Raw genomic sequence first — 14,010 nt, 5'->3', positions numbered from 1 at the left:
CTACCCATGAGGGAGAAATGGATTGCGCTCCCAGAAGTTCTTGACTTTGGCCTGGTCTGGTCATAGCTGTTGTAGGAATTTGGGAGTGAACCAGCAGATGGGATCTCTATCTTACTATATCTCCAATAAGTAAATAATTTAAAAATAAAGTATGAAATTCAATAGTTTTATTATGCCTATTGTGTTGTGCAGCTATTGATGTCATCTAATTTAAGAACATTTTAATCATTCCAAAAAGAAATTTTATAACCTTTAGCAGTCACAGTACTCTCTCAGACCTAGGTAACTACCTGCTTATTTTTTGTCTATATGGATTTTCCTATTCGATATGCTTCTAGTTTCTCCACATAATCACCAGCATTCTTCCATGTTTGTCTTTTCTAAAATTTTGTTTATTTATTTACTTGAGAGAGGGAGAATTCACATCCTCTAGTTTATTTCTCAAATGCATGCTAAGGCTGGGGGCCAAAGCCAGGAGCAGGGAACTCAACACAGCAGCCCAATTACTTGAGCCATTGTTGCTGACTCCCAGGGTCATTTTCAATGTTCTGGGATCAGGAACTAGAGTCCAGGACTGTACCCAGGTACTCTTAAATGGAATGTGAGTGTCCCAGCTGGTTTCTTAACCCCTAAGCTAAACTCTCTTTTTTTCTAATACAGTCATCCTTGTATATAGCAAGTGGCAAACTGTTATGATTTTGATTTTCATTTCCCTCAGTTGTATTCCCTAAGTTCCAAAATGTTGCATTAAAATTCTTTTTATTTGTTTTTATTTGGTAACACTAACAAGGTGGTATATAATGGCAAGAAAGTTTGAATAACTATTCAGGATTGATAGTGCCCCCTGGTGACATAGAAGCAAATTCATCTTCTTTTTGAGGACTGCAGCTTCAAACAGGCTTCAGTTTCCTTACATTAGGTCTCACAAAACTCACAAGCAAAAATCACAAAACATGTAAGAAATAAGAGCATTGTAACTATGAATCTTGAAAACAAAGGCCAGAAAGTGTAATACAATCCATAAATGCTTCAGATATTAGGACTTTCAAGTATAGATAAGAAAATCATTAGCAAGTTTAAGGAAATGACAGACTTGCAAACATGAGCAATGAAGTGGAAAACAATACAAGGAGATTTGAAAAAGAACAAAATAGAGGTCCTAGGAATGAAAAATATAACTCTCAAAACTGAAGACTCAAACACTGAGTCAAAATAATCTCAGACAAAGCTGAAGAAAGGATTAGTGAAATGGAGAAAATATCTGATGAATACCTCCAAAATTGATCTCAAAGAAACAGAGATAAAAATATTAACAGGTTAAAATTAATGGAAGGTGAGTGCAGTGTGATGACTCAGGGGCTAAATCCTTGCCTTGCCAGGATCCCATATGGATGTCAGTTTGTGTCCAGCTGCTCCACTTCCCATCCAGTTCCCTGCTTGTGGCCTGCGAAAAGCAGTAGAGGATGGCCTAAGCCCCGAGGGACCCTGCATCCACGTGGGAGACCTGGTAGAAGCTCCTTGCTGCTATTTTCAGATCGGCTCAACTCTGGCCACTGCAGCAACTTGGGGAGTGAACCATTGGATAGAAGATATTTGTCTCTGTATCTCCTTTGTAAATCTGCCTTTCCAATAAAAATAAATCTTGAAAACAAAAACTAATGGAAGACAAAGTTAAAATTCCTAATATAATTCAACTACTGTTATAGAAGAAGGAAAAAATAGTATTATGGAGAACAAACAAAAAAAGGTAGATAATGGTTGAGTGTTTTCCTGAATTGTTAGGATATACTGAGTTTCAGATTTAGGAACAACAATGTTTCTAAGCAGGATAAGTAAAATGATTCATGTATAGATAATTGAAAGTAAAACCACAGTGGATTAAAGACAAAGAAATGATTTAAAAAAATAATTACAGGGAGAGATTATTAGATAACAATAACATACAGTTGAGGTTGGTAACAAAGTTGAAGCAATATAAAGTCCCTGAATTATTTGGGAGAGGGTAAAGATTTTGTTTTAGAATTTTACCTAAATATGCCTTGTTAACTCTTTTGGGTAGCTGATTTTAGAAAAAATTAATATGGAGAACAGCACTTGTTTATTAACAGAGAAAAATTGGAAGGAAGAAATTGCATGGTATTAATTTAGTCTGAAGTAAGGACTGTGTTAGATTTGTTAGAAAATAACAGGCGAGCAGTCCCTGGCAAGGGTGTACCAGAGGCCGGGATGAGACAGAGCTGCCGATAGATTTCTTCCTTCGTCAGAATTAGCTCAAGGTCCTAGGGTCAAATGCTTTGATATTCAGCTTTGGGAACTACGGAAGTCAAATTTCTGCAGAGAAAACAAAGCAAAATATCTGATTAGAAGTGCATCCCGTCAAAGATTTTGGTTAGAAAATTGCTGAGACTCAACTTTAGAATTTATTATTGTTTTTTAAAGATGAACAAAATACCAAGAAGAGGAAAAATGTTTATATTGTCTGGAAATTCCCTAGACTTGCCATTTGCCTATTTTTAAGCATAATCATCTATGCTTTTGTGCATAAACATGGGTTAGTTAACTCATCAATTATTTCAAAAGGTAAAAAAGATCAATGTCCTGTTTTCTAAAGAGAGTACTAAGTTGCCTTAAGGTGCTCACTAGACAGTAAGATAATTTCCTTGAGTGGAATGAAAATATTCTAACCACTCCGAAGAGTAGAAATAAAACTTATGAAAATTCAGAGTAGAAAATGTTTCCATAGGGTTGAAAAGATCAGATGGAAGAAATACATATTACAGTGACTAAATCTTTTTGCACAGCGAATGAAGACATTGAAGGCAAAGGCATACACACTAGAATACATTTGTCTGAAGTCTACAAATATGCTTTGTGAACAACACCAAATTATTAACTTATTTGTTGCATTTCAAAAATATTGGGAAATAATAACACCTCCCTTCCTCCACAAAAGAGTGTGTAGAGATGATTTGTGGTGGGTTTCAAATATGTCATTGAAGAATTCACACTTAATTTGGTAAGAAATTGGAATTGTAAAGGAAATTTGCCTGAAATGCTTTTCTTAGACTTGAATCTGGCTTTCAAAGTCATGCTCTCAACCACTTTACTATGCTGCCTGTGCTCAGTGATATCTTGCTGTAAGACCCTTAAATTGTTGACAGACTTTTTTTGCTGCTTGATAAATATTTTATGAATAGGAAAAAGTCAGTATTGATAATTGAAGACATGCAACTATAAACAATTAGGAAGTGTTAAGTGCTTAGTAACTCTGGGGCAGTCAGGTTAGTGAGGGTTTTTGAGATGCCGAAACTTTCAGCATGGTTTCTTCCCTAAAAACAAACAAACAAAAATAACCATTTTGATGTGTGTTTCAAGAAAACTGTAGAAAAAAGAAAGGAAAAATCTGATCACATTTACAGATACATTCTACTGGAAACATAAACATAGCCAAAAGATTACAATTTAGAGACTGGCTAAAGAGATGATGGTACATTAATACAGCAAAGTACTATAATATGATATAAATAATGTTATAGAAAAGTGAGTATTAAGTATATAAACACGTGTTTGGAAATTTTAGATAAAATGTGACATCAGCAGTATCATGTATTCTTAATATATACATAGAAATTATGGCTGTAAAATGTGCTGTTAGTATAAAGTGATTAACAACTGAGATTAAGGTATTTTGGGCAATTGGTACTTTATGATGCAGTAATTTTTTCAGTTTTGGTGATTATAATTATTTTGGCTTTTTTCCATATATAACCAAATCAATAGAAAATGAAATATTTTCTTTTAATTGAAACTGTACAATATTTAGGCAGAATTGTTAAGTAATTGATACATTCAAATAGACAATTCTCTGAGGAAATCCTTTGTTGTGTAAGAGAGCACAGAATGAAGTTTCATCCAAGTCTCATCCGATTTCTTGTGGATATTGTGCAGTTTTTTTTATTTTCTATATTCTCTGAATATAATTATCAATTCTACAAATACTATAATTGGAATACATATAAAATTAATCTTTGCAAGTGAGAGCTTATATAATGCATATTTTGAGTATCAATTGTATAAAATAATGAGAAATACCTATGCCAACTAAGCAATAGGATGATTAAATTTGAGAAGCTGTGAAATCTGCTAACCCATACATTAATATCCAATTAATAAAATTTTTGTTAATATCTCTTTTAAAAAGCATCATTACATGAATTTAAAATAGGCAAGCAGAAGTTTCAGTTAAAACTGCATCAATAACTCTGGCATATTAGGACAGTGAAACTAACAAACAAAAAAAGATAGCCTGATGACCCAGAAAGTAGAATTTTATAGAACTCTTTACTCTTTCCTTTTAACGTTAAGAAGCTCTCTCTAGAGCCACCATCATTCCCAGAAAGGAAGGGCAGGGAATGATCTGTTGCCAAGTGTGATGATGATTTACATGATGTATTCAATACACCAAGTGAGCAAAGAAACAGTTAAGTGCTGAGAATTCTAGTGGGTATGATGAAGTATCAAATGAGAAGATAATCAACTTCAGTAAGCCTAATTATAGCTGCTTAGCCTAATCTGCAAATCTGGCATTTACACAACACGTGCTCAGAGGAGCACCCACTACATAGGGTAGAAACAGAGATCATTGTTGTCTTCTGAGCAGTAACACAACCAGCACATACCTCATGATAAGGAAAGGACCTCTTTCCTTTTGACTGAAGAAACTCAATCGTTCACAATCTTTCTCTCTCTCTCTTTTTTTTAGATCTTTCATGCACTGGTTCACTCCCCAAGTGGCCACAATGGCCGGAGCTAAGCTGATCCAAAGCCAAGAATCAGGAGCTTCTTTTGGGTTTCCTATGCAGGTGCAGGGACCCAAGACTTTTGGGCTGTCCTCAACTGCTTTCCCAGGCCACAAGCAGGGAGTTGGAAAGAAAACAGAACAGCTAGACTACGAACTGGCACCCATATAGAATCCCAACACATACAAGACAAGGACTTCAGCCACTAGGCTCCTGTGCTGGGTCCACAATCATTGTTCTTGATGTAAATGTTCTTATATCTTTATGTAAGATATGCAATATATGTGTGTTGATTCAGGCATGTGATATGGGGTACAATGGTAGCATGGTGGCACAGCAAGTTAAGCCACTGTATAGAGTGCCTGCCTCTTACATGAATAGTCCCTGGGTTTAAGTCTTGAACACTTTGCTTCTAATCTAGCTTTCTCTGTATATATCCTGGGAAGCATCAGATGATGGCTCAAATATGTGAGTTCCTATTGCTCATGTGGGAGACTCAGGTGGAGTTCCTGGATCCTGAATTGGGGTGGCGTATTTCTGTTATTGTGGAGCGTTTGGAAAGTGAGTCAGGTGATAGAAAAATCTCTATTCTGCCCCTCCCAGTTCTGTCTCTCTATCCTTCAAATCCAAGCAAGCATATGGAAGATTGGTCTGTGCTCCTATGTATGTAACAGCTGAGTTCGCAATGGCTGAGATATGGAATCAACTCAGATGCCCATCAACTGATTACTGAAGAAAGAAAGATGTGGTATGTATATGATATACAGCCACAAAAAAGAATGAAATCTCATCTTTTGCAACTAATTGTATCCAATTGGAAGCCATCAAACTGAATGAAATAATGCAGTTCACAAAAGACAATTATACCACATTGTCCCTGATCTGTGATAACTAATACAGAGTATAAAAACTAGAATCTATATGCGAGAGATTGACATCCTTTGATTTATTATATGCTGACTTTGTCTATATTTTTGAGGAACAGTAGGCTGTCTTGATTTTTATTCTTTCTATAGGTTGATATCTTTACATAATGGAGTGTTAAGTCTGTGATTGCAAAGTGAAAGAAAATATGTCACTCTAAAAATTAGGGAAAACAAAGAAGTAAGAAGGAGGAGGATGGAGAATGTGGCCAAGAGGGAGGGCAAAGTGGGAACTATCACTGCACTCCTCTTTTAACATGAAAACACTTTAGCTGGTTGAGTCTGATGACTGATTTTACTGAGGATGTCTGAGCATTGAGGGGAAAGGTTCTGTTGTCCAGGGCACCCTGTCTGCCCTCCTGCTCACTCAAACGTGCTGCTCTCTCCATTCTCCCATTTCTCATCTCCTTGAGTCTGGATTGCTCTTGGGACTCCTGATTCATCCCCTTTGCCTCTTCTGCATTTGTATTTATTGGAGAGTCAGGAAGAGAGAAAGAGACAGAGCGAGAGAGAGAGATACAGAGAAGTCTCCCATTCACTGGTTTATTCCTCAAATGTCTGAATACTCAGAACTTGACTAGGCTGAAGCAGGAAACTGGGAGATCAACCAAGGTCTTCTCACATGTGAGTGGCAAAAGCTTGAGCTGTTACCTCTGCCTCCCAAGGTACACATTAACAGGAAGTTAGAGTTAGAGGGTGGAATCCATATGCCTGCTGCTCCCTACTTTCTAATGTCCCAGCACCAGTCAACCCAAACTTTTCTTCCTGCATGCTAACAATGACTGATGTTCCCCAGTGACTGTCTTGGAATTTTTTAACTCTACCACTTTAATTTGTAGACCATTTTCAAGCTTCTGTCCATCATGCTTGGATAACTTGCAATGCTGCAGTGAACTCATTGCACTAGTGATTTCAATTATCTACTCTTTTCAAGAAATTCTGAACTGGATACATGAAGCCATCCTTCACCACATCAAGTTTCAAGATCAGAGATTTTTTTTAAAAGATTCATTTATTTTTATTAGAAAGGCAAATTTACAGAGAGAAAGGTCTTCTATCCGCTGGCTCACTCCCCAAGTAGTCAAATGACCACAATGGCAAAGCTGAGCCAATCTGAAGCGATGAGCCAGGAACTGCTTCTGGGTCTTCCATGTGGGTGCAGGGTCCCAATGCTTTGGGCCATCTTGTACTGCTTTCCCAGGCCTCAAGCAGGGAGATGGATGGGAAGTGGAACAGCTGGGACACAAACCAGAGCCCATATAGGATCCTGGCACATGCAAGGTGAGAATTTTGCCATTAGGCTACCGCACTGGGCTCAGAGATTTCAATAAATCTCAGTTCTTACAAATTCAAACTGCTTAGCTGACATGTAGGATTTTCCATCATCTGGTCCTAGCTGAAATTTGCAGCTTTATCTGCCAGTCCTTTGCCACTTGAACCAGTCAAACTAGTAGGCCCACTCTTGTGCATCTACTTGCAGACTCGTGCCTGTACAACTTTACCTGCGCACCCCTGGAATGTGGTACCCCGGCTGCTCCAGCTCTCTTCATGCATTTTAAAATCTGATCTCAAACATTACCTTTCCTTTCAAGCCTTTCCTAACCCTTTCAGCCCATAGAACTCTTTACCATTTGACACACTATCTCGTTTCTTTGATTTCTATTATAGAGGTTATGGTCTCTGTTGAAGACTGAGGTCTGGCATATGGAACCTTCTGTGCTAAATCTGAATAGTCCTGGGCAAACAATACAGTTGGCTAGTCTACTTGTAATGCCTGAGGGTACTGGAGAAGAAAAGGAAAGAAGTTGTTTCATACAGATTTCTTTTCATTTAAACTGTACTTTTGTTTTAGTTGAAGCCTATAAGTGACACTGATGCTACAGGCAGAGGATTTGCTTGCAATACCACACACTGGCCCCTATTTAATTGATGTTTAGAATGTATTGGTCTACAAAGTTCTTATAAGGAAAGTTGTACAGGGATTTTAAAATATGTATTTGTTTGAAAAGCAGAGCTACAAGCAACAGAAGGAGAGTTCTTCTATCCATGGGTTCATTTCCTAAATGACTATAATTGCCAGGCCAAACTAGGAGCCATGAGCTTTTTCCAAGTCTGCCATATGAGTGCAAGGGCCCAAGGATCCGGGTCATCCTCTGCTGCTTCACGAGGTGCATAAGTAAGGAGCTGGATCAGAAGTAGAACAGCCTGGACTCAAAGTAATGTCCACATAGGATGCTGGAATTGCAGGCAGCAGCTTTACACACTATCCCATAACGCTGGCTTCAGAATTTATTTATTTATTTATTTATAATTTGAGAGGCAGAGTTAAGAGATAGGAAGAGAGGAAAGAGGGAGAATGCAACCATATGGAACACTAGTGTGGCAGGTGGTGATGTAACCTATCAAGCTGTCATGCATACCCTTAAAAAGGGATTTTTAAGCCTTGTATTTGTTGATTTCTCTCAAGTCATTCTCAGTATTTAACAATAATAAAATGTGGCTTATTCAGCACCTCAAAAAACTGAAGTAGCTCACTGCTGGTAGGAGACCATGGCTGTGTTAGAGCACTGAATCACTTTCTGTTTGGTTCAGTCCCTGACCTCACCCTTCTACACAGGTTATTAGTGTCCCACCTGTGAGCTTTCAGGCATGTATGCCCATGCTCCCATGCTTTTCACTGCATTCTCTTGTTTCCTACATTGGACTTTATGCCATTCAGTGGTAGCCACTGTGTTTTAATGTCTTCGTATTCCCAAATTAAGTACAGGTCGCTCAATGGATAATTGCTTAATTAAGGAATAAAACTTCCATAAACAGTAGATCTGCCGATTAAGTACCTGAATTTGTCAAAAACAAAACAAAACAAAACACAAACTTCAACAAGAAAAACAAAAATAAAGGAAGGAAGGAAGAAATAATATCATGGGCAAAATTCTTTATTCTGATGGGTGGATAGACAAAGATTATATCTACTGGTTTACTCCCCAAGTCTCTGCAAAAGTAAAGCCTTGCCAATAGCCCAGAACTCAATCTAGGACTGCCCAGCGGGTAGCAGGAGTTCAAGGACTTGAGGAATAACTTGTTCTCTCTCAGGTACTCATTAGCAGGAAATTGTAATAACAAGTATAGCCAGACTGGAACTTGGGCACTATGTTGCAGAATGTGGGTGTCCCAAGTGAGGTCCTAACCATTAGGCCAAAGGCGTCCCATTCATGGGTAATCTGCAGGTCTTGAAGTTTTTCCAGCCTGAGGCTAAAACCTAGCTGGCATTAGCATTAACATCTGAATCCAGACAGCTACGTGAATGCTGTTCCCAGGTGACAATCTCTGTGATATCCTTCTCACATACTTCTGAGTTTCCAGACAGTGTCTGCTGTTGCCAGCGAGTGGGCTGTTCCCATTGCCAGCTCTGGTCACCCCAAGTTTCATTTGTAGAGTCCCAGCTCCATTAGTCCCAGCAGCCTGTGCTCCTGACCACCGTGGATGCTCTCAGTACTCATGGTGACCATCTCTCACAAATAAGAACAGTTCCTCCCTATACATTACATAGGCTGTGCTAGGAGTAGATCAGGGTTTGGGGTTGTCACAGAATTATATGGACCATAGCAAGTACCTTTATACACACAGCCCCTTTCCTCCCAAGAGAAGGATGCACACTGCTAAGATAACGGGATTAGGATTCATTTTCAAACAATCACACTGTTCTTGGACCAAGAGTGATCAGTGACCTTCAGGGCCTATTGCTCACCTGGCTCATTTATCCTGTCAATCTTATTTCTGAATGTTGTATTTTTTCTTTTAATTTAAATTTTTAAAAAATGTTTAGTTAAAAGGCTAATCCTCTACCTCCTCCACTCCCCCCTCCCACACACAGAGGAGAGAGAGCACAAGAGATCACATCAGTTTGCCTATATGGTTGGCAGCAACCCAAATCCACAAGCCATCATTGACTGAGCCCCAGGTGTAGTGGCAGCAGGAGAGCTCGACTGAAAGGCAGGGATGGGACTTGTTCCCAGGCACCCTGACATAGGATGTGGGTTCCCAAGAAGTTACAACTCACTGCATCACAAGGAATGTCCCTAATTCCTACCTTTTTGATAGTCCTCACTGGTCTGGGCTTTGTGGCACAATAAGATATCTGAGACCCACCTTTTATGCCCCCGTTCTAGTTTCTCTAAGAAACTTGGAGAGCATCCTCTTTTTTAGGACATAGGCAGCTTGACATGTCCTCTGCCCGAGGCGTGTTGAGTAAGACTATACTCACAGTGCTAGTGGTGGACTCTTAATAGGTGGCACTGAGGCTCTATCCTTGCCTAAGTAGAGAAGGAAAGTCTCCCATTTATTGTGGTCCACGTTGGAGAGGAGAAAACCTGTTTACCTTCTTGGTTCAGTAGCTGGGGATGTGGAATAAAATGAGAAAAGACAGTTAATCAACAGAAGAGCTTTATTACATGCTCACACAAGAACACCAGAGAAATAAGTAAATATCAAAAGGCAATGAGTCCTGGAGCTTTACAAGCCAGCAGGGGCTCTGCTGTGGCAGACAGAGCTAATTCACCACTTTTGAAGCCAGTTTAAGTATTGGTTGCCATGTTTCGAATCTGGCTTTCTGTTAAGGTGCCTGGGAAGGCAGAGGAAGATGGTCCAAGAACACCGGCCCCTGCCATGCCTGCAGAAGACAGGACAAAGTTCTTGTCTCCTGGTCCAGCTCTGATGGTTAAGGCCATTTGGAGAGTCAACTAGAGGATGGAGGAGCTCTTTCTCTCTCCGTCTCTCTGTAACTATGTCTTTTAAATCAATGGGTACGTTTTTAAAAGAAAACAATAGATGGGGTCCTGGCAGGGTTGGCTCAACAGGCTAATCCTCTGTCTGCCGTGCTAACCTCCATATGGGTGCTGGTTCAAGTCTCAGCTGCTCCACTTCCAGTCCAGCTCCCTGCTGATGAAAGCAGTGAAGTATGGCCCAAAGCCTTGGGGACCCTGTACCTATGTGGGAGACCCAGAGGAAGTTCCTGGGTCCTGGCTCTGGATTAGCTCAGCTCTGGCTGTTGTGGCCATTTGCCGAGTAAATCAGCAAATGGAGGATTTCTTTCTATCTCTCCTTTTCTCTGTAAAACCTGACTTTCAAGTAAAAATAAATAAATCTTGAAAAAAGAGAAGGTATAGAGGCGCGGGTGTCTAGGAGAAGGTGACTGGGAATTGTGTGGTAAATGAGGCTTGTGCATTGAGGTTTGTAATGCAGGTAAGAGTTGAGGACGTTAGCTTTATGACTTAGGAAATGTATACAGTACCTTTGAGGCAGATGCTAGATCCTGTCCGGGCCTATTCTCCCACTGGGCCTTCTTCCCTTAGCTTGGCTTTAACTGAACTGCTTTGGGTGGCAAATTAACCTCTTGCCTAAAATTAACTGACTCGAAAAAGGAATGGTGCGCCCAGCCCTAAAAGAGCCCTGAGCAAAAGACTGATGAGGTAATTCATCTCTTTCTTAGATGGAGTGTTTCCGTGTTCAGCCTGCGGAGTTTTTCCAAAAATGCAAGCCCCTGAGCAAGAATTATCTACCACCTTACTCAATGAGGCCCACGTTGTCATCATCCAAATCCATACAGACCAATCAGGGACCTGTAAGGGGCCTATCATACACCTCTGAATCCCAACTTTCATCTGTGTGATCCTCTGCCCCCACTCCCGGAGGCAGCCCGGGAATTCAATAAATTACTAGTATAATTCATATCAGCACTGCAATTTGCAAAAAAAAAAAAAAAAAAAAAAAAAAAAAAAAAAACCTAGGAGTGGGGTTTCCACTTAACTTCTGGTATAAAACCCTTGTTAGAAATTAAAGACTGTCACGGTTTGGCTTCTTAAATTCGTACTGTAAGTAAATATCTCATTACACAGATGTCCAACGCCTAGTTCTTGAACATCCCGATCTTCCGATGTCGCAATCAGAACTCGATGTTTTCAAAGTTCTCGGCAAAAACTAAACACAGGGGTTCTCAGGAGACACCAGGCCAAAGGAATGTTTCCAGGCGGTCCCGATCTCGCCCCTCAAAGCGTGGGACGGGAAAGGCCGCGCCACAGGAAATAGCTGAGGGCTGCCAGAGGCCATCGGAGGCCGCCCGGCTCCAGGGCCAGGCAGCGCTCCCGCGGCTCACGGCCGCCCCGCGGCGCTCGCCGCAATCCGGGTCCCGCCACAGGCCGGGCCGGCCCCTTCCGGCGCGCAGCCGGGCCATGGCGCTTTTACGGCTGCTGCTTCCCCGGGGGCTGCGGGCATCCTTAGGCCGCCGGCTCCCGCTCGGCCCCGCCGGCTGCCGGCGTCTCAGCGCCACCTCAGCCCGCCCGGACGCTCGGCCTCCGCGCGCCGCGACCATGGAGCAGCCCGGAGCGGGTGAGGCGGCTGGCTGCCCAGCGGGCCAGGGGCGGTCGGAGCCGGCGCTGCGCTCGGCCTCTCGGAGGGCCGGGCCTGTGGAGAGCCCGACCCCCGGCGGCCACGCTCGGGTCCCGTTTCTCCCTCCACGGTGTCTCGGTGTAGCCCTGGGGAGCGGTGCTGGTGAATGCGCTTGGGACCAGTGCTGCCTGGGCCGCGGAGTTTTAATGCACGCTTTGTTGCGACTGGAGGCGAGGCGTGTGAAGCCTGCCTCATTTCATTTTTGTTTTCCCTTTTCTGTTCTCGTGTTCCTTAACGCCAGTGAGTTCTTGCCAACACATTCGACCCCTGAGGTTTTGGCGTAGTAACCCAAACCTAGAACCATCTCCATTTTATTTTCTATTACAAGTATCGAAATCCTCGAATTGGCAGGCCGTTTCGTGTAGGATTTTATTCCGGGATTGGAAAAGACCGATTTAAAACTGGCGCCCAGGCTTTCCTAGCTCCCAGAGTGAATTTCCAACTTGGGTCAGCAGTCGCGGCAAAGTGAACTGTGTGGGCAGAGCGAGGGCGGGATCTGGTGAAAGGGATCAAGAACCAATTAGAGGAAACTTAAATAACAATGGGTCAGGCTAATAGGATGATGAAGGGCTCCTGGGCAGGTGCCTAACCAGTGAATTAGTGAGATGCATCCTGGGAAGGCGTTGTGAAAGCGAAAGTCACACTCAGTACTTGTGCCCTTGCAATTCAGGATCCTGTCAGTATATCTAGGACAGTCCGGGTCTTTTCAGTATGCACGTTGTATTAAGGAGGTTTGAAGTGATTCGGAAAATTATTTCCTCTTTTCCTTCCTTTTCAGATATTACAGTGTTGTCCATTTCTCCTCCGTAATTTGGATTGTACTCCTTTGTTCCTTTTTGATGAGGAAAAAACCAGAGAGTGGAGGTCAGGTGACTGGTTGAGTAGCAAATACTTCTCAACATCCATCCAGATGCAGGGAGCTACCATTTTTATTAACTAAGCCACCAATAGTGGATGGCCTTTTGTAAAGCTTTAACCCGGACAAAGCGGCTGGAGAGAGATGGAGCTAAATAAGATTGTATTTTGGTGCCCCAAAGAGAAAACTTGTGTTTGGCGTGCCAACACGCCAACTGTGTATCATATGCTGACGTGATGGGACTTCAGTCATATCCTGAAATGCAGCTATATTAGAGTGTTAGCTTATGTTTACATACATGGTTTTGTAATATATTTTTAACATGTGTGAAGCTGTTTTTCTTATAAAAGTCATATGCAAAGGCATTCTAATAGAGGAAATGGAAAACATACAAATATGTTTCATATAGCTGTGCCAGCTTTACAGTTAATCTATGTCCTTTAGCTTTCCCTGCATAATTGTAACTCATGGAGCAGATGCAGTTTTGGGTGAAATTTTCTTTAAAGATTTATTTATTTTTATTGCAAAGTCAGATATACGGAGAGGAGGAGAGACAGAGAGGAAGATCTTCCATCCCATGATTCTCTCCTCAAGTGACCACAATGGCCGGTGCAGCGCCAATCCAAAGCCAGGAGCCAGGAACTTCCTCCAGGTCTCCTATGTGGGTGCAGGGTCCCAGGGCTTTGACTGCTTTGCCAGGCCACAAATGGGGAGCTAGATGGGAAGTGGAGCTGCCGGGATTAGAACCAGTGCCCATATGGGATCCCGGGTGTATTCAAGGCAAGGACTTTAGCGGCTGGGCCATGACACTGGGCCCTTGGATGAACTTTTAAAAAAGTATTTGCTCTGAAGCTCTTTGCTCTTGTTGCAGTTGCCATAACCAGTTGTCTTAGTCGTCATGGGAGTGAATATGTTTTGTTTAACCATTTCCTTGTTTAGTAAGTTTTTATACTTTTTTTTTTGGTGCCGTTGGTTTAAGTAAATCTGT

The 14,010-nt window shown here is 41.6% G+C and overlaps 1 protein-coding gene and 1 long non-coding RNA gene across 5 annotated transcripts in view; one reads left to right on the top strand and one right to left on the bottom strand.

Annotated features, from left to right (window-relative positions):
- Positions 1-2,125: 2,125 nt before the first annotated feature.
- Positions 2,126-14,010, bottom strand: part of LOC131482328 (uncharacterized) — a 59,391-nt gene continuing 47,506 nt past the window's right edge. The window contains exons 2-4 of the long non-coding RNA XR_009246903.1: positions 11,613-11,859; positions 9,987-10,116; positions 2,126-2,331 (exon numbers count right to left, since the gene is read on the bottom strand). This is a non-coding gene — a long non-coding RNA (uncharacterized LOC131482328). The remainder of the gene's footprint in view (positions 2,332-9,986; positions 10,117-11,612; positions 11,860-14,010) is intronic.
- The window catches only part of AKAP7 (A-kinase anchoring protein 7), a 144,835-nt gene continuing 142,708 nt past the window's right edge, over positions 11,884-14,010 (top strand). For 2 of the 4 annotated variants that reach the window (XM_058675292.1, XM_058675359.1), the window contains exon 1: positions 11,887-12,106. In XM_058675292.1, the coding sequence (XP_058531275.1) occupies positions 11,950-12,106 (157 nt within the window). In that variant the 5' untranslated portion in view covers positions 11,887-11,949. Of the gene's footprint in view, positions 12,107-14,010 lie in introns of all 4 variants that reach the window. The other 2 variants (XM_058675208.1, XM_058675245.1) reach the window with 2 other exon arrangements.

This window comes from Ochotona princeps, chromosome 1 (genome assembly GCF_030435755.1).
Source record: "Ochotona princeps isolate mOchPri1 chromosome 1, mOchPri1.hap1, whole genome shotgun sequence".
Lineage (NCBI taxonomy): Eukaryota > Metazoa > Chordata > Mammalia > Lagomorpha > Ochotonidae > Ochotona > Ochotona princeps.
This window is presented reverse-complemented; position numbering and strand designations above follow the sequence as displayed.